At 32.7% G+C, this 20,933-nt stretch overlaps 4 protein-coding genes across 4 annotated transcripts; all 4 read left to right on the top strand.

Moving 5' to 3' along the window:
- The first annotated feature begins 473 nt into the window (after positions 1 to 473).
- LOC129870967 (kirola-like) lies at positions 474 to 2,009 on the top strand. Its single transcript, XM_055945836.1, has 2 exons — positions 474 to 717; positions 1,575 to 2,009. The coding sequence occupies exons 1-2, from the start codon at positions 531 to 533 to the stop codon at positions 1,829 to 1,831; spliced, it is 444 nt and encodes a 147-aa protein (XP_055801811.1). The 5' UTR covers positions 474 to 530; the 3' UTR covers positions 1,832 to 2,009.
- A 733-nt stretch (positions 2,010 to 2,742) lies between these two features.
- Positions 2,743 to 3,397, top strand: LOC129870968 (protein PELPK1-like). Its single transcript, XM_055945837.1, has one exon. The coding sequence runs from the start codon at positions 2,811 to 2,813 to the stop codon at positions 3,180 to 3,182; it is 372 nt and encodes a 123-aa protein (XP_055801812.1). The 5' UTR covers positions 2,743 to 2,810; the 3' UTR covers positions 3,183 to 3,397.
- A 3,380-nt stretch (positions 3,398 to 6,777) lies between these two features.
- On the top strand, positions 6,778 to 7,406 carry LOC129870971 (protein PELPK1-like). The gene has a single exon (XM_055945839.1). It carries the CDS (start codon positions 6,828 to 6,830, stop codon positions 7,191 to 7,193), a length of 366 nt encoding a protein of 121 aa, XP_055801814.1. The 5' UTR covers positions 6,778 to 6,827; the 3' UTR covers positions 7,194 to 7,406.
- Positions 7,407 to 19,220: 11,814 nt separating this feature from the next.
- LOC129870880 (protein PELPK1-like) lies at positions 19,221 to 19,832 on the top strand. Its single transcript, XM_055945762.1, has one exon. It carries the CDS (start codon positions 19,271 to 19,273, stop codon positions 19,610 to 19,612), a length of 342 nt encoding a protein of 113 aa, XP_055801737.1. The 5' UTR covers positions 19,221 to 19,270; the 3' UTR covers positions 19,613 to 19,832.
- Positions 19,833 to 20,933: the final 1,101 nt, after the last annotated feature.

The following is a 20,933-nucleotide window of genomic DNA, read 5'->3' as shown; positions in this document are numbered from 1 at the left end:
ATTTTCCAAAATTGTAGGATTTAGGCTGACTTGTCCTGGTGGGATAGAACAAGTGTCATCACACCTAATTTCGGATCGTGACAAAAATAGAGAAAAAAATTAAAAAGTTTAAAGTGAGGAGGAAAATAAAATTTTACAAAGAAAGAAATGAAAATAATTAATATGTATAAGTTTTAATGTCAATGATTATGTGTACTAACTAATTATAAATAGACCAATTAAAAAAGGACATGTATCTAAATTTTTTTCTTTGTTCACTTGTCTTCAAGAGAGTGTGTACACTCTCTATTCGACGTCAGCTTTAATTTTAGGATTTATTTATTTTTATTTTAAAATAATTTTTTTTTGGGGGGGGGGAGAGGGTAATAGGACCCTAGTTAAATAAATGTGTGTCGATGTGATTTTGATCATAATTTAGTAGGAGACTTATGCCTTATCCCATATTTAAAATCTATAAAGAGCTACAAGTTTTAAACATTTCCTAACCAACTTCTTTCCGAACCTTATTGCTATTACAAGGAAAAGAAAATATGGGTGTGAAAGGGAAGTTGATTGCTTCAATGGAGGTGAAGTGTGGAGGACACTCGATTCATGATATTTTTCACACCAATTCTCATCATCTACCCAACATAACCCCTAGTAGGATCAATCATTTTGAGATTCATGAAGGTGAAATTGGAAAGATTAATTCGGTTGCTAGTTGGAAATATATTGAAGGTAACATACATTTCTCCTCTCTTGCTGTCAATATTATTTGCTTGCATCAATTTTCTATATTTAGGTGTATTTCACTTCACGAAGGTCATTATTCAAGAAAATTTATTCTGTGAAAAAGTTAGTTGATGGCATAATACATAAATATGTCTTTTGACCTGACCCCATTTCACATTTATGTCCTCCAATATTGAATGTGCACAAGTGAACATTTTAACTTATATAAAGTTGAACAAATATACACATGAGTTCTACGTGGCATAATACATGTAGGATGCCACGTAGGACGTGTGTCTCTATTTGTTCAACTTTATAAAAGTTTAAGTGTCTACTTGTGTACAACTAAAATTGGAGAATATAAATATAAATTGAGGTCAAATTAAAGGACATATTTATGTATTATGCTTAATTATTTCAGTAAAATAGTTCGCATCAAAGAAGGAAAAGTAACTTATTTTACTAGGCTGGAGTCATTTACCTCAATTAATACTATCTTAACTTGTAATTTTATTTTACTTGCTCCAACGAACACTTAAAAAGTTAAATATTATGATTTATCAACTCACATTCATCAATTTAAAATATTAAATATTACTAGTCTTTAATATTTGATTTTCATCTTATATTTTTCACTCACAAATCAAATAACTCAAAATATTTTTCGAACATTTTGCTGAAAAATTACTTCAGTCATCATTTCAATCTTCACGAGCATCAGATCATTTTTATTAAAATGAAAATGATAAAAGAGGCAAAATAAAATAAAGAAGATGAAGATGTTAGATTGTATATGTTTAGCTCTTGTATGATGATTTGAATTGGGAGTAACATCTATTGCATTTTCTGATCTTAATGAATAGATGGAAAAGAAATGTTTGCTAAGACTATGCTTGAAGCCATTGATCCTCAAAAGAAATCAATCACTTGGAAAGTGATTGGAGGAAATCTTTTAGAGTTGTATAATTTCTTCACTGTTATTTCATCTTGTGAGCATCAATGGACTACATTTACACTTGTGTACGAGAAGAAAACTGAAGATACCCCAGAACCCCTCGCTCTCTTGGGTCATTTAATTGGTGTGACCAAAGACGTAGAGGGTCACCTTCTCAAGAAATAGAAAAATTATGATGTTCAATGATCCTATATGTGTGTGATGAGTATTTGAAAATATTGGCTAGTTCTAGCTAGCGTGTAAAATAAATAATGTTATATTTGAAGAATAAATATATAATAAACTTACTTGTAATTTATCAAAAAATATTTCCTCCACCATATTTTAAAAGGAGATTTGGTAAAGTCCCATAAGTCTTTGGACAATTATTTTGGTACTCTCTCAAACTGGGTGAATAATCTTTGAGTGAATCCTATTCTAACTATCTGATAGTTACTTTTAAATTCATTTTTTACATTATTAATTAATTTAAATCATTTAATTCTAATCATATATGTAATCCCTTAAGCTATCTGGTAAAATTATAAATGACATTTATCGCAATGAATACTGATCATTAATTAGCTCATTACACATGATAAGATAATTAAGTACTCTACAAAAATGATATTTTATGTCCTGTTTTCTTGATTCTCGCCAAAGGTGGATACAAAAATTGAAGTTTATGCATTGCATTTTTACTGTGATCTCAATTTAGTATACAATAATAACTAAGTTCACATTTAAATATTTTTAGATATCTAGTGGATATTTTAAAGAGTAATACATGATTTGAAAAAATAAATATTACTATGTATTCCTGAAATTACACGTATAACACTCTGGATCCGCTCCTAATTCCAGAAGTTAAATGACTTACTAGGGGGTGGGGGGGGGGGCAATCCATTGTTAGGGAAGACCTCATTTACGTATTGATCTTGTAGGAAGATCAATATAAAATTTATGTGCTAGATGTTACATATAAAATTAGGACTATTATTGTTGAGAAGATGAACCAACAGACATTTTTCCAAACCAACCACCAACCAAAGTTTCATTTTTTCACAACTTACATCTATATAACTTGTTCAGACTGAAGCATAATTAAGTCATGAATTAAAGCATTAATAAAGTAGTAGTGTTCAAGAATTTTTCACCTTCAACAATGGCTTATTACCATAATCCAACTTTTTTCTTGTTATTACTCATCACTTTGTCGTTAGCAAGCAACTATGCAATTCAAGCAGAAGCACGCCATATTCTTGAAATAACTTTGCCTGAGCTTCCTAAGCCTGAATTGCCACATTTACCGGAAATCCCAACTTTGCCTAAGCCTGAATTCCCTGAAATTCCAAAACCTGAGCTGCCAACTCTGCCAAAGCCCGAATTTCCTGAAATTCCAGAGCCAAAGTTTCCACCAATCCCAAAGCCAACTGAACTTCCAACGATGCCAAAACTCGATATTCCTGTCATTCCCAAGCCTGAAGTGCCAACTTTGGCAAAACCAGAAATACCTCAAGTGCCTAAAAAACCTTGAGCGCATGGACGTATGAAATTTCTCTTTGCCTTATTGAAGCAACATTGTTAAAATGTCACATTTCATTATGTTATGTGATCATATATGTTTTCATTAGTTGTGCTACAATCATTTCCAGCTCCCTGTTTTGAGGGGATTATTTATGTAATTGGTTATGTAATTGGTCTGTTATCAGTTCACTAATATAATGTTCTTGTGTTTCTAGTGGTATTATACACACATTGTTTTTGTTATCAGAAAACTTCTAATCTTTGAGGTGAGTTTTACCTTTAACTAATTTTGTAGTTTCCAAAAACTGAAATTGGAGACAGACAAATTATGTAACTAAACAACTATTAGGAACGAATTATCAAAAAATTATGTTAGGTAGCAATTTAGCGACGGATTAGCCACAAAGTTAATAGCTAATTTGTTTTTTTGTAGTGTATTCACTTGCATTGACATATCTTATGAGTGATCAATGGCAGAGTCATGATTATTTATCAGGGAATTCCAAAATATTAAAGAAGTAATTATACGAAGATGGAAAGGAAATTCAGCATTTACTAAATATACATAAAATATAATATTAACCTTTTATATATGGTGTGAATTTCGCCGAAAAGGGTTAGGATAAACCCTCTTCCACCCAATTGGCTCCGCCCCTGTTTCTGTACAAACCATATTTTGTACTCCCTCCGTTCTATTTTAGCTGCACAATCTTTAAGAAAATATTAATTAGGAGCGTTATTTGAATAATATATCCTTATTAATTCTTTGATCTTTATCTATTTATGTGTCTCTTAATTTTAGAATAATTAATACTAAGGGTAAAGTAGGAAAAATATAATTAATTCTCTCTTGATTGTTTAAATTAACAACTATTTTGGGACAACTAATTTTAATATATACGACAACTAATATGAGACGGGAAAGTAATATTCTGTTTTGTTGATTCCAGCAACGGCTTGCTAGCTAGCAATCCTTTGTTAGGGACATTTTAAGTAATGAAATAACATCAAATTCAAATCGGATTGCAACGCTTATCACATTAATGGGAATTAATAAGGTAGAATAGATTGGTACCCTTCTGAACTTGGCGACTTTTATTAATTGCACGCCTAAACTTTACATTAGCCTGATTACCCTTAACCCCAAGATGATTCCAACCCATGAAAATGCCACACAAGCGCTACCACATGGATTTTCTTTTGTCAACATGGCATTTCATTACAACAAAAATAGCTTTTAGCGACAATAAATATTCATATTATCAAAGAGTGCTAAAGCCTTTACCGACATTTGTTAATTGTCATTAGATTCAATGTTGCTATTAGGGCTGTACAGGGCAAACCGATAAACCGCATCAAACCGACAAACCGAACCAAACCAGAAAAAAAATCCGACTAGTGGTTTGGTTTGACTTAGTTTGGTGTTTGAAAAAAAACCCCGACCATTATAGGGTTGGTTTGGTTTTAACTAAAAAAAGTCAAACCGAACCCAAACCAACCCGATTATAGATATACTACTTTTAAATTATGTTATACATAAAAATATTTATTAAAATGTAATTTATAAATATTTTTTAAAACTTTTTCATAATTTTTCTTTTCTTTCTTACATTTAGATTTAGATTTGAGAAGCTCATCTAAATAATATACAAAAAAAGCTCATCTTATAAAGTTATATTATAAAGTTAAAACTTCAAACAGTGTTCTGCATCCATCTTATATGTTGATATTTTGTACTAGAACTCTTTTTAAGAATTACTGCTCTGTGCTTTTTACTAGATACTATGAAAACCCGAGAAACCCAAAAAAACCCGAAAAAACTGAAAAACCCGAAAAAACCGAGAAAATTGATATAAAAAAACCCGACTTTTATTGGTTTGGTCTGATTTATAGATTTAATAACCAGACACAAATGGTTTGGTTTGGTTTGTAAAAAATTCGAACCAACCCGGTCCATGTACACCCCTAGTTGCTATAGACTTTAGTGACATTTACAAAAGTGGTAAAATGTAATTGTCAATAGTAATTGCCTTTAAAAAAATATATTTAGCGTCAATTAAGCTATTGCGCGCGTTAATTAATTGTCGCCCAAAATTATTTTTGTGACATAGTGTTTTTAGAATAAAATGTAGGAAAAATTACCTAATTACAAGCTTTTATTTATCATATTTTTCATTACTTTCATCCATTTTTAAAAATTACAAAAATCCCTTCTTTCCATCCGAATACATTAATTCAGTAATTTGGATACATTAATTCTGATTCATAAATTATCTCTATGTTCAATGTATCATGCTTTAAATATTACCTGCTGATACATAAAAACCTAATTAATGTATCCGGATTACTGAATTAATGTATCCGAATTATCATATTTTTAAGGAATTTTCTAAATTGAAAAATGTTACGAAAAATTGGTAATTAGTCCTATACACTATGTGATTTAGGTAAGTTTACTAAAATATATACACTTTGTTAGGTCCACCAACTACTATGCTCTCCATGCTTGATGAGAAGAGGAATGGAAGTCTATTTCGACTGCAACATCCTTGCGCCAAATTATAGAACAATTGAGAGTGTAAGCAAAATTAAATCAAACATTTCAGATAGATTCTCTTTATAGGTAAAACAAAGAAGGAAAAAAAAAGAGGTCAGGGAGCAAATAGTTTCTAAAGTGTCTAGAAAAAGAGGTCAGGGCTCATATATACATATATGGAACTAAAAAGAAATAGTTTCTAAAGTTTCTCACTGGCGTGTTTTTTATGAAGGAAAATGTTTTTCTGGGGAAATGATTTTCTAGAAAATATTTTTTTGAAAATAAATGGATCTCTTACTCATTTTTTAGTGTGTGGTAAGAAAATAAGAAAATATTAATCTAAGTATGTATGTGTATATATATATATATATATATAAATATGTTCTTAACTTGACCTTATTTCATATTTATGCCGTCCAACTTTGGGTGTGCACAATTAGGCATTTAAACTTGTATAAAATTGAACAAATATACACACGTGATTGCCATGTAGGATGTCACGTAGGACGAATGTGTCTATTTGTTCAAATTTTAGATAGTTAACGCACATACTTGTGCACTAATAAAGTTAAAAGTCATAGGTGACAGATGAAACCAAGTTAAGAGTCATATTTATGTATTATGTCATATATATATGTTACCTAGCAAAATATTATGGAGGGGGTGGGTTGGTAGAAGACAATAAATTTGGAAAACAGCTTGTTTTCCCTACTTCCATTAGAGAAGTCATTTTCCTTATTTTTAACGAACTTATTTTCTAGAAAATGTTTTCTTCGATACTTTTGCAGTTCTTAAAAAAATAGCTCAATTACTAGTCTAGAATACCGTCAAGCATGTATACAGAGGCATGTAAATTCACTTTTCTTGAAAAGCTTTTTCTCTTGACAATCCGGTAGTAGAGTGAAGAGTTTGTACATGTCAAACTAATTAGGAGGTTATTGTTGAGAAGATGAACTAACAAACATTTAGTCCTACCAAACCACACAACCAAAGCCTAATTCTCCAATTCCTATATTTCCACATATGACATATCTATATAAACTTGTTTGAAGTGAAGCATAATGCATAATCAACCAAACCATAAATTACTAGTCTTGAAACATTTATCACCTTTCAAAAATGGCTTATAAGTGTATCCCATCTTTCTTTTTATTATTCATCACTTTGTTTATAACAAGTAGTTATGTAATTCAAGCAGAAGCACGCCATCTTCTTGAATTAACTATCCCTGAGCTTCCTAAGCCCGAATTGCCACATTTACCTGAAATCCCAACTTTGCCTAAACTTGAATTCCCTGAAATTCCAAAACCTGAGCTGCCAACTCTACCAAAGCCTGAATTGCCAGAAATGCCAAAGACCGAACTTCCAACATTGCCAAAGCCTGAACTTCCAACGTTGCCAAAATTAGAGATTCCTGCCATTCCTAAGCCTGAAGTGCCAACTTTGGCAAAACCAGAAATCCCTCAAATGCCTAAAAAACCTTGAGCGCGTGGACGTATGAGATTTCTCTTTTCCTTATTGATGTAACATTGTTAAACTGTCACACTTCATCATGTAATGTGATCATATATGTTTTCCTTTGTTGTGCTACAATCATTTCCAGCTCCCTGTTTTGGACGGATTATTTATGTGATTGATTATGTTATTGTTCTGTCATCAGTTAACTAATATAATGTACTTGTGTTTCTAGTGGTATAATACACACATTGTTTTTGTAATCTGAAAACTTGGCATCTTTGAGGTGGGTTTTACCTTAGCTAATCTTGTAGATCACTATCACAACTAAAAAAAATGAAATTGGCGACCGACAAATTCTCTAACTAAACAACAAAATTTGTCTTTAATCCTATTTACCGACGGATTAGCGACAAAGTTTGTAGCTGGTTGTAGTGTATTCACTTGCATTGAAATCTCTTATGAGTCCAATGGTGGTACCATGATTTTTATCACGGGGTCCAAAATATAAATAAAAAGTAATATCCAAAGAAATTAATGGAATTCAACATTTTCTGTATATAAATAAAACATAATTTTCACTCTGTATATTTAATATTCGCCCCTATTTCTACACAAAGCATATTTTCTCTTCTGTTTTCTTGATTCAAGCAACGGCTAACTAGCTAGCAATCCTTTTTTTTTTTATAAAAAAGTTTTATTTATTTATTTTGATATGAATGAGTTACATCTTGGAGTTTGGCATACCAAACTTAATACAAGATCTTGGAGTACATAAATAAAATTAGAAGGTTTGACCTGCTGCATTCTGAAGGAAGGGAGCTCCCATCTATCTGTGTTAATTAATCCCCTAACTTTCCTAGAGAGATTAGCGAAAGAGTTGAAATCATGTGTTGCATCAATACAATAGCTCCAGGATGCTAATTTATCGGCAGGTTTGTTGGCTTCCCTAAAGCAATGACTGATGGTAAATCCATGAGTTTCAACTAATTGTTGTACTTCTTGGATCAACTTATCCAATCTCCAAGGCGTTTTCCATTCTCTTTTTATGCATTTAGCCAAGAATAAGGAATCAGTTTCACCCCAAACCTTATCGTAACCTCTACTAACACACCATTTAAGACCATAAAGTAGTGCTTGGGCTTCAGCCATGTTGCTAGTGCCTTGGCCTAGACCCAAAGAGTAAGCAAACATCATGTTGCCTCGGTTGTCTCTGATTAGCCCTCCTCCACCACAACTTCCGTTAACACAGCTTCCATCATTGTTGAGCTTTATCAAGTTTCCAGGTGGTTTGAGCCATTTGAATCTAATAGAAGTTATCTGGTTGATGTCCGCTTCAAAGATTTGATAGAGGCTATTCCAGCTTTCCTCTATCTTTGTTTTATCAAAATTCTTCTGAGTAACCTGCAATAGAGTGTAAGTGATGTTAGTTTTGGTTCTGAAAAAGGAAGGCTTTACAGCCTCAAATTATTGCTACACCTAGTTCTCCACAGTTCCTAACAAATGATGGAGGGTAGAGCTATAGTTATGAAAGCTGCAATGGGGTTTTTAGTCTTCAAGTTCCACCAACTAAGTAATATCATCTTGAGGGTGTTGTGCCTATGTCCAATTCCCAGCGGCCCTGCAAAAAAAATTCCATATTCTTTTAGCTTGAAGACCATGACAAAAAAGGTGATCAACATTTTCAATATTTGTGTTAGAGTCATCAGAAATGTAACAATGACATCCAGGGCCTATACTAATTCCAAACTTTTTAATAACTCTTTCATCAGTTGGAAGTCTATCTGGATTGCCCTCCAAGTTAAAAAAGTCATCTTAAAATGAATGTCCTTGTTCCATACATTTTTAGCCATAATGTTGATCTCCTTTTTATGCTTAATGTTATTCCAGGACGAGCTAGTGTTGAATTCCCTAATAGGGTTATCAGTCCAGATAGGATAGTCTTCTTTGTTGCTTTCCAGGTGGATACCCATACTGCTGATCATATCTTTATTTTCTGTGGGGAGCTGATAGTGCAATGTATCCCAATGCCAAATTCCCTCTCTCAAGAGAGAGTTGAGTTTGATATAACAATGGGAGTTGTCATTAGGGTGTAGAAGATAAAGTGGTCCCAAATTGGACTAGTTATCAAACCAAAATGACACATCCCCTTTTCCAACCTTCCAGTAATTTTTTTTTTTAGTGTTATGTTTGACCCTACATAGAGATTTTCAGTATTAAGAGTTGCCTCTTGTCCATTGGACCTTCATAGGGTGTTCATTGTTCCAGTACTTGGCTCTCACGAAATCACTCCAAAGAGATTTAGCAGTTCTGAGCTTCCACCACTGTTTGGACTTAAAGGCATTGTAAATAACTTCAATTCTTCTAAAATTGGCTCCACCTTCCTCAAATGGATAGCACAAGCTATTCCAAGAGATCCAGTGATGCTTGTTTCCAGTGTCTTTCTGGACCAGAAGAACCTAGCTAAGCATTTTTCAATAAGATCAAAAGTTCCCTTAGGAGGATTCACAGCACTGAGAAGATGAGTAGGAAGAGCGAGCAAGATATGTTTAATGAGGATGGCTCTTCCACCAGGAGAGAGGAGATTAGAGTGCCATCCTCTGATTCTGCTAGTAACCTTTTTGATAATATCATTGTAATAAGAAATCTTCTTTTTCCCAGTGATTAAGGGACAACCAAGATGCTTGATGGGAAATTTATGGTAAACCATATTGGTGAGCCTTTTCATTATAGTGATAGTGTTAAGACTAGCTTTTGATTTTAGGGAAAAACAACTCTTATTTCTATTTATGATTTGGTCAGTGGTGTCCTCATAATTCTTGAGAGTGTCCATAATCATTTTGAGGGATCTCTTGTCCCCATTGCAGAAGATTATAGTGTCATCGGCAAAGGTTAAGTGATTGATCTGGGGACCAATGGCACTCATGTAGAAACCTTCGTACATGGGGACATTTTAAGTAATGAAATAACATCAAATTCAAATCGAATTGCAATGCTTATCACATTAATGGGAATTAATAAGGTAGAATAGATTGGTACCTTTTATTCATTGCACGCCTAAATTTTACATTAGCCTAATTATCCTCTACAAGATATTTTATTATCCTCAACCCCCCAAGATGATCTCAATCCATGAAAGTGTCACACAAGTGCTACCATATGGATTTTCAGAGAAAAGAATGACCAAAAGTAGACCTGCCTAGCGGCGATAAATATGCATATTAACAAAGAGTGCTAAAGCCTTTACTGACATTAGTTAATTGTTATTAGATTCAATGTCTCTATAGACTTTAGCGGCATTTAAAGAAATACTAAAATGTAATTGTCACTAGAAATTGCCTTTTTTAAAAAAAAAGTAAAAATTAAGTTATTGCGTTAATTAATTGCCGCTAAAAATTATTTTTTAGTATAGTGTTTTTAGAATAAAATACATACACTTTGATTGGTCCACCAATTACTTTGCTCTCCATGCTTGATGAGAAGAGGAATTGAAGTCTATTTCTACTAAATCCTTGCGCCAAATTATAGAACAATTGAGAGTGTAAGAAAAATTGTCTCAAAATATTTCAGATTGATTCTCTTTTGTAGGTAAACAAAGGAGGAAAAAAGGCATAATACATAAATATGATCCTTAATTTGAGTTTCGCAGTCAACTATAACTTTTAATTTTATTAGTGCATAAATAGACACTTTAACTATCCAAAACTTGAATAAATAAATACATTCGTCTGACATCCTACATGAAAATTTTGTGTCCTATGTGGTGTTATGCGTGTATTAAGCCACGTAGGACACGCGTGTCTATTTATTTAATTTTTTACAAATTTAAATACGTACTTGTGCACACCCAAAATTTAAGGTCATAGATGTCAACTGACACCCAGTTAAAAAATATATTTATGAATTATGCCCCCCCAAAAAAGAGGTCAGGGAGCAAAGAGTTTCTAAAAAAAGGGCGCATACATGGAATTAAAAAGAATTAGTTTTTAAGGTTTCTCACTGTCTTTCAAGAATACAAGTTTGGTTGGAAGGAAAATGGTCTCTTACTTATTTTCTAGTGTTTGGTAAGAAAGCAAGAAAATATTAATTCAAATACATATATATTGAAAGCATGAAGACCCTTAAAATATTAATTGGATTTTTTGCGCTTCATTAAAAGACTCCACTTTAGATAAAATTGTCTTTGCATCATATTTATTATTTCTTTCAATATTTAGACATTTAAATCAATTAAAACTTTATTGCCTTAGAAAAATATTTTTGTTATTATTGTCCTCAAATAATTATTATTTAATTATTATCTTAATATATTGAATAAGATTATACTAATTTAGGATTTATATGAGATATACACTAGGATTCATATTCTACAATGAAGTTATTTACCACTATTTTCTTTATATTTTAGTAGTTTAAAATATCAACCAAAATTTGAGTATTAAGACTTTAAAATTAATAGCTTACCTTGTGTATGCTTTCTGTTCATCTTGTGCATATGAGTTGTGTAAGTTACCATTGTTTCCTTTATTTCAAACTTCCTGTATTCCTTGTGTTGCAAAATCATTGATCCTGTGGTGTAGATCCCCTTAATTTGAATGTCATTTTTCCTCTGCCACATAAAATCAATTGAGTAATCTGTTATATATCCGAGTGGCTTGCTTAGAAAAATCATGTCTACTATGTTTTTCCAGCACCAATGATAAATGCTTCCTGCTTTTCCTTGTGGCTGCTGTGTTTTAATTCTTTGGTGCGAATCCTTAGTGTAGCAATTTGTTGTTTGTCCAGATTTACAATCTTCTTAGCATGTGTAAGAAGATCTGTAAATGTAGAAAAACTGAACCTATTTTCATGCTCAAACGCAAGGTTTGCAAAGAAGTCTGCTAAACAATTCCCTTCTCGGTACACATGTTGTAGTTGCACCTCACATACTTGAGCAAAACACTTTATGTCTTCCACTATAATCCCTAAATTCCATGGGATTTCCCAGACTCTAGATAATATCTTAACTATAATCAATGAGTCGGTTTCAATGCAGACTCTATTGAGGTTCATGACAGTACAGTGATAAAGAGCACTGCCTCAGCCTCGATATTTGTTGATTCTTGAATCTCTTCCCCTTGTGCATATATTAGGTCCCCCGTATAGTCTCTCAAACAAAATCCATATGAGCTCCTGCCTGGATTGCCTCTTGAGGCTCCGTCTGTATTACATTTTAGGATTCCTTTCTCTGGAAGTTGCCACTTTACTGCCAAAAAGTGTGGCTTTGGCTTATAATTCTCCAACATATTAATCATGTCCGGCCATCCAGTCGGGTAATGAGGGAGTCTGGGATATAGAATCTTCATCAGTCTCCATAGTTCCATGTTAACTTTGAGAACTAGACTGTTGTAGGATACCCTTCTTCCATTTTTTAGACTGTTCCTCCACTTCCATAGATGCCATATAATAAAAGCTGGTACTGCTGAATATATGGGTTTCAATTTCGGGCAGCAAGGTGTTGTCCACCATTTGATTTGTGAGATCCATTTATTTTTATAAGGGTTTCTCTTTTTATCATAAATCATTGTTTTGATTTTTGGTTGTGAATATAGGTGCAATAGTAATTGGTTTCTCTTTTTATCTTAGACTATATTAGAAAAGGACTCTTATAACCACGTCTTAGAAAGGTAATGTTTGCTTTTAGAACTGACTAATCTTTTACCTTATATATATTTTATTTTGTTTTTAATTTGATCACTCTTGTGTATGAGCCCGTTTGGATTGGCTTTAAGTTGGTCAAAACCAACTTAAATCCCCTTTTTAGCTTTTGGACGTGTTTGCCTAATGCTGATTTTAAGCCATAAAGTTCTTAAAGTCAGTCAAAAATGAAAAGTTAGGATTCCTAACTTTTTTTTTCCAAAGTGCTTAAAGTCATTTTCTTTGACCATGGAAATTACTTTTATATCCCTTGTATTTTAACTAAATTCCCAAACTACCTTTTTTATTCTTTTAACCCTAAAATTCACATCATAAGCACTTTTATCCAAACACTCAACTGCTTATTTATAAAAATAACTTTCAGCACTTCAAAGTTCTAAAAGCACTTCAAACATAAAAGTTACTTTTTTTAATCCAATCCAAACGGGCTCTATATCTGTTTTTGATTTGGTATATATCTTGGTTAGGTTTAGTTTACAGCAAATACCAACTCACGAATAGAGTTCAAGAAATCTAAAATTAAATATTCAAATTTTTGAAAGTATTTAAGTTAACAAAACTATAACATAAATAATAAAAAAATTGTGTGGAAATATATTATGTAATAAAACAAAAGTGGTTATAATATAGCAGGTAAATCTTTTGATTGCTGAATTCCTTTGAATTTTTCTTTATGTGATTGGTCTTCTGAAAATTGGCAATTATTTCCTCAAATGAAGTATTTTTTAGGGGAGATTATGCTTCCAATACTTTTTATTTTTTGTATCTGTCATATGTAGGTCACTTGACCAAATCAAGTTAATATATTTTGAGTTTTTATTTTATTTTATAATTTCTCTTTATTATCATTGTTCAAGATTTCTTTTGTTAGCTTCGACATTCCATTATTCAAACCCAACAACATGATCATAATTTGAGTTCAATAATATTCTAAAAATATATTAAGAATATATGATAAAAGGTGGATCTATTGATCAGTCATGTCATATAGGTCCGAGTTGGACATTAAATTGCTTCGATTTGAATTATTCGGAAAATGAAATGCCTGATATATATCAAAAAAATGGACTCATTGTATGACATGGTTCGCGTGAACATCTTTATGTCTTTTTGGGATCCAAAAGTGATTAACAAGAGTGTACTGAAAGGTGGATCTATTAATCAGTCATGTCATATAGGCAAAAGGTGGATCTATTGATCAGTCATGTCATATAGGTCCGAGTTGGACATTAAATTGCTTCGATTTGAATTATTTGGAGAATGAAATGCCTGATATATATCAAAAAAATGGACTCATTGTATGACATGGTTCGCGTGAACATCTTTATGTCTTTTTGGGATCCAAATGTGATTAACAAGAGTGTACTGAAAAAGAAATTGAAGTGAACACGCGATCATTGTGTAATCTAATCAAATTTTATCGGCATAATACATAAATTGGACCTTTAACTTGGCTTCAAATTATAAATTTGACCTTTAACTTTGATAGTGCACAAGTAGGCACTTAAACTATTCAACGTTTAAACAGAAAAACACTCGAATCCTACTTGACAAAATGCGTGAAAAACACCTTAAGTTACGCACGTCAAAGGTAAAGTTGAGGGCCCTAACAGTTTAAAAAAAATGTTGAAAAGACAATTATATCCTTAATCAATTATTTATATATATATATATATATATATATATATATATATATATATATATATATATATATATATATATATATCTTCATTAATTAAATTTCCAATTTATTCTTTTTTTAATTTCTCGAACAGCTTTTTCTTTTTTGTTTTGGCATTATTTGTTGCTCATTGCTAATGCAAGTGGTGGCATTTAACTATTTTTTTGTCATTGTGGAAAAAAAAGTTATAATGAAGATTTCTTGATTTGCAAATAATTTAAGGTCATAATGTAATTTGTTTTGTCTATTATTGTCAAAGTTAAAGGTATTTTTAAAATTCTCGTGTATTTATTTTAATTAGGTGGCAGCCATTCAGTGTCTTAGTAATCCACGCCGGAGCATATGCATATCACGCGTTTGGACTGTTATATTCGAGTGTTTTTTTGTTTAAGTGTTGGATAGTTAAAAGTGTCTACTTGTTCACTGTCAAAGTTAAAGGTTATTTTTAAAATTCACTGTATTTATTTTAATTAGGTGGCAGTCACTGAGTGGCTCATTAATCCATGTCGGAGCGTCTGTGTATCATGCGTTTGGGCTGCAATAATCGAGTGTTTTTTTGTTTAAGTGTTGGATAGTTAAAGTGCCTACTTGTTCACTATCAAAGTTAAAAGTCAAAGTTATAATTTGAAGTCAAATTAAAGGTCTTATTTATGTATTATGCCAATTTTATGGCTTAATCTGTTGAGGCAGGTTATGCAATATCAAAAACAAAAAACATAGAAATTGTCTCCTAATCTATGGTATGTTCCTTTTTTATTTGTTATTGAGTGTGTAATTCTATAGATTGATATTATTTATAGCCATACATTGGTTATTGCATAATTCTCTTAAAATATATATCTTTCAAAGTATGCAATTTTATTATTGTCAATATGATCAATAGAATTAAAATATTTGCAACGTACACTTTTAACGTTTCTCTTAGTGTAAGACATAAGTTTTTTTAATCTTAAAAGAGGAATTTATCTTAAAATGCAATTTGTATCTTAAAAAATTTTACATTATTTTATTAAACTTTTATACTTAATAATATAAACACACAATAATATGTGTTTTTATATATATTTATTATTAGTTAACGTGATACAAACGTGCAAAACACGTACACTTTACTAGTATATATATATATATGTGTGTGTGTGTTGCCTAGCAAAATATTATGGAAGGGGTTAGGGATGGGGAGTGGGGGTTTGTGTCACGCCCCGGGAGGGTACCCTAGACATAACCGGCACTCAGAAACCATTTCTGGCTCCCAAGCGAACCACATAGCCTGATCACACGTCTGTTCATTCATTCATTCAGCGGAAGATTTAAAAATAAAGAAATAATTTGGCGGGCAATCCAAATTAACGCTCTAATTCAAGAAAGAAAGGCCATGAGCCAACAAATCAAACTCCGATTTTTGTCATTAAAATAGTTCGACAAAAATAATTCAAGAAAAGAAAATACTCAATCGACCCATCACTATCTAGTCTATGAAGCCTCTATCACTACTATCTATTTGGTGCCAATGACATGTTCATGGCTACCTCAAACAAAAATGAAAAGGCCTAACTCGATGTAAGAATGATATAAGCGGTGTCCTCCGAATGTAGGGAAGGACTCACCAATACGCTGAGTGTGAAATAGATCCCCAATGATGCTCATATTGACGATCTCTTAAAACCTGTCTCTGCATCATGAAATGATGCAGGTCCAAATGGACGTCAGTACGTGGAATGTACGAGTATGTAATATGGCAGAATGAAACATACCTTGAGGAAGAATAACATCGGTCCACATATCTCAAATCAGAAAGATAAGAGGGACTCAAATAAAGCATCGTAAATCTAAAGAAATAATTCATTTTTAGACCAAGATCAATCATATACCATACAGTCCAATCCAATCATATACAATACAATTCAATCAAATCATTTACAATTCGATCCCTTTCAATCATGTACCATCCGATTATATACACTCAACTCAATATTCAACTCAACAATCAGCTCAAAGGACTCAACTCAGTAAATATGCAAATTAAATCATGTAACGTTTCACAATTCAACTCAAAGGACTCGACTCAATGAATATGCAAATTAAATTATGCAATGTTTTTCAATCCAACTCAATCATCAACCAATCTCAATCAAACCAATCATATCATGCACAAACCACTCAATTTGGGAGTTTCTCTAACCGACAACAATCCCACCACCTATATATAGGTGATGCACAACGAGTCACGCCGTTGTTCCGTCCGCTCATACTTGCCAAGGTATGAACAGTTCAAACCAATCATGGATCCGTCAATCAATCAAGTCCTATCATTTCAGGACAATAAAGTAGGGAAACATCCGACACGGTACAATCCCTTCCTATGTTGGCGGCGTAGTTTATGGGATTCGAGTATGGACTATACTCTTACCCAATTCGGTGCTCAATACTCCTCCCAAGACTCAATACACGCATAGCTATTAAGTGAGTAAAATATTTAAAATACCCATTTAGCCTCATCGGACTCTTTCAAATCAACTCATTTAGTCTCATTGGACTCTCTTCAAAACTCAATTAAATCTGGCCTCATTGGACCCTCTTTCAAATCGACTCATCTCCAATCACCAAACTCTTCTCTTTAAAAATCTATATAAATCTCAAAATTTACATTTTTTTGGAAAATAATGATCAACTCATTTATACTCCAAATACTCATGTTCAAAAATATTTAAAATGACTTCTCAAACTCAAATCATGCTTAAACTCTTTTCAAATCGTAGATGAAAATAATCATTCTTTAAAACTCAAAATAATGTGTAAATAATTTATGCAAAAATGTTCACAAAACATTTATTTAAAACTCTTTCTCAAAAGATTATTTATTTTCAAAATATTCGTAAGACTCCAATCAACTCAAATTATGCACATCACATACCACAAAATCACATTAGACTCCAATCCACTTCATCACACAACATCGTCAAATACCATTATTAACATCGTCATCAAACGTCATCATCACATTATCATCATCATCAAACATCATCATCACATTATCATCATCATCAAACATCTACTCCAAAATCCTTATTTTAGTCCTATGTTCAATTTATAGAAGCAAAAGAACATTCTTAACTGTCTAATTCATTCTTTTTATTCCAATCAATACATATATACACGAAATCATCCATCTCAACTCAAGACCAATTATGACCAAAGAAATTTCATCTTGGGTTCATGTGAATGAAACATGAATCCATACCCTCAACAAAACTCAACTCAAGAACATCGTCAACATCTATAAATCTATATACAAAGATACATTTGTAGTCAAAAATATGAAAGATACCTATTTAGTAACTCAAGTCATTAAAATCATCAATCAACTAATAGTACTTAAAAACATTCTATAGTTTAGGAAAACTTTCAAGAAAACCTTCTTAGAAGGTTCAACTCTTTCACAACTTCTATCCAACACATCTATGGGCATATGGAAGAACTAAATCCATATTTTAGGTTAGCCTTACATACCTTATTTGAAGACTTTGAAGGAACTTGATGTTAGGTCTTCAATGGAAGACTTGAATCCTTGAAACTCTTGAAGGCAATCTTTGTTGGAGAGGGATTTGGAGAAGAAGAAGAAGAAGAAGAAGAGAGGGAAAAGTATTAGGGCTCTTTAGAGAGAGAGGGAGGACAGAAAAATGGTCCAAAAACGTCCAAGGATGGTGTATATATAATTTGGAAAAAGTCCTAGTTGCCCCTCTTCAAAAATCTGAAAATTGGGCAAAAAATCTTGCTGGCACTATAGTGGCGCGTCGCGCCACTGCAGCGCCAAGCCAAAATAGGCTTAAAAACCTGCACATCTAATAGTGGCGCGTCGCGCCAAGCCCCAAACTACTGAGGCTGTTTTCTGGCGCTATAGTGGCGTGGGGCGCCACTGGAGCGCCAAGCCCAAATTTCGCCCAGGCTTGAAATTTCCTACAGTACTAGTGTATAGTAAAATAGTCATAACTTTTGACTCCGAACTCTAAAAATTGTAATCTTGGTGGCGTTAGAAAGAAAACTCAAAGACCTTTAATTTGGTAGGTCGTGGGACACCCAGTTCTTTATATACTAGGAGATATGGTAGTTTGAAGTTGACCCTTATACTAACTCGTCCGAAAACTTAATCGATTGGAGTTCTTTGGACTCGACTTGGTGTTAGAGATCCCTTATGACCCCTAAACACATCTAACACACTTCAAATACTTAAGAATTAATCCTAACTCACGTGTAGAATTGCAAGTCCTCCGGTCCGAGTCTACCCACACGTAAAGAAATGTTCGAGTCTTTGCGAAAATATTTCTGGGGTTCCACAGTTTGGGGGTGGGATGATCAAGGGGTGAGGATTGGGGATGTAGGGTGGGTGGAGAGGAGACAATAAATTTGGAATTTCACTTATGGTAACTTGTTTTCCCAAACCGTCAAGCACATACAGAGGCAAGTAGATTCACTTTTCTTGAAAAAACTCTCTTGACAATCCGGTAGTTGAGTAAAGAGTTTGTACATGTCAAAATAATTAGGAGGTTATTGTTGAGAAGATGAACTAACAAACATTTAGTCCTACCAAACAACACAACCAAAGCCTAATTCTCCAATTCCTATATTTCCACATATGACATATCTATATAAACTTGTTTGAAGTGAAGCATAATGCATAATCAACCAAACCATAAATTACTAGTCTTGAAACATTTATCACCTTTCAACAATGGCTTATAAGTGTATCCCATCTTTCTTTTTATTATTCATCACTTTGTTTATAACAAGCAGTTGTGTAATTCAAGCAGAAGCACGCCATCTTCTTGAAGTAACTATCCCTGAGCTTCCTAAGCCCGAATTGCCACATTTACCTGAAATCCCAACTTTGCCTAAACTTGAATTCCCTGAAATTCCAAAACCTGAGCTGCCAACTCTACCAAAGCCTGAATTGCCAGAAATCCCAAAGACCGAACTTCCAACATTGCCAAAAGTCGAGATTCCTGTCATTCCTAAGCCTGAATTTCCAACTTTGTCAAAGCCAGAAATCCCTCAAGTGCCTAAAAACCCTTGAGCGCGTGGCGTATGAAATTCTCTTTCCCTCAATGAAGCAGCATTTATGTTAAAATGCTACACTCATTGTGTTGTGTTATTACTTTGTGGTGCTACAATCTATCATTTGAAAGCTTTCCTTTTGGAAAGATTATACATGGTTAAGATTTGTTTATGTAATTGTTTTGTCATCAGTTCATCAATGTACTTGTGTTTCTAGTGACATTATACACATTTTTTTTGTATTCTAAAAACTTGCTTTCAATTGAGCTAATTTTGTAGTTCACTGTTCACTTGCATTGTGATCTCCATGTGTTGATGATATTTGAAATCATAAGCTGAGGCTCCAATATGCTGATGCATCATATGACCAGTACTCTGCACAAACCATATTTTGTACTCCCTCTCGTCCATATTAACTGAATTATTGGAGTAAGGCGCACCGCACATTTCTTTAAAAAAATATTTGAGCACACAAATTAAAGAATACTTCACTATTACCCTTTTGATTATTTCTACACTCAAGACCGTGTCAACAAGATTGGGGCCTAAAGTCAAACTTCTTTAAGAGACCTTAATTTTTTTCTCTAGGTGACATATACAAATTCAATGACAAAAATAACAATAACATACCCTATGTAATCCTACAAGTGAGGTCTGTGGAGAATAGGATGTATATAGACCTTATAAAGTAAGAAAGTATTTGGCTCAAGAATTTAATAAATTGATATGTTGATATCGAAATAGTATTGTGCTAGCTAAATCTGATAAGTTGATATAATTATATCGAAATAGTATTGTGCTAGCTAAATCTAATAAGTTGATATAATTATATCGAAATAGTATTGTGTTGCTTCAATATAATAATAACTTGTTGCAATGCTTGAAATTTGAAGACGACATCAAAAAGCAGGTTTGATCTTTTTGAAAAACACATAACAATAAATTTTGTATAATATAAAAGGTTTAACCTTTGGAAGACTTCAGAATATTCCATAATAAGAGAATTGCTCAGGATGGTAAACATCCCTCACTTCCAATCCTAAAGTTGTGAGTTCGAGTCACCAAGGGATCAGAAAGGGTGGTAGCTCCTAGGAAGGACTAAAAAAGAAAAAAAGAAAGGGAAGTGGGTTCATGCTAGTAATCAATATATAAACGAGACAACAAAATAGCCACGTAAGAACAAATACTACAATTACCTAAAAATCATTGCATTTTTCAATTATTACAACGAAATACATATATACATATATAATACATTTTAAAGAAAAATTGGAGGCCTAAAAAAAATTGGGGCCTTAGCCATTGCTTTAGTGGCTTTATGATCGAGACTATCCTGCTAC

Source organism: Solanum dulcamara, chromosome 10 (assembly GCF_947179165.1).
Source record: "Solanum dulcamara chromosome 10, daSolDulc1.2, whole genome shotgun sequence".
Classification (NCBI taxonomy): Eukaryota; Viridiplantae; Streptophyta; class Magnoliopsida; order Solanales; family Solanaceae; genus Solanum; species Solanum dulcamara.
This window is presented reverse-complemented; position numbering and strand designations above follow the sequence as displayed.

What these genes read in the sequence shown, in the direction of transcription:
- LOC129870967 (XM_055945836.1), top strand. Translation starts at nt 531, where the DNA reads ATGGGTGTGAAAGGGAAGTTGATTGCTTCAATGGAGGTGAAGTGTGGA. An exon ending in TAGTTGGAAATATATTGAAG is followed by an intron (nt 718 to 1,574) that starts GTAACATACATT and finishes CTTAATGAATAG; the next exon opens with ATGGAAAAGAAATGTTTGCT.
- LOC129870968 (XM_055945837.1), top strand. Translation starts at nt 2,811, where the DNA reads ATGGCTTATTACCATAATCCAACTTTTTTCTTGTTATTACTCATCACT.
- LOC129870971 (XM_055945839.1), top strand. Translation starts at nt 6,828, where the DNA reads ATGGCTTATAAGTGTATCCCATCTTTCTTTTTATTATTCATCACTTTG.
- LOC129870880 (XM_055945762.1), top strand. Translation starts at nt 19,271, where the DNA reads ATGGCTTATAAGTGTATCCCATCTTTCTTTTTATTATTCATCACTTTG.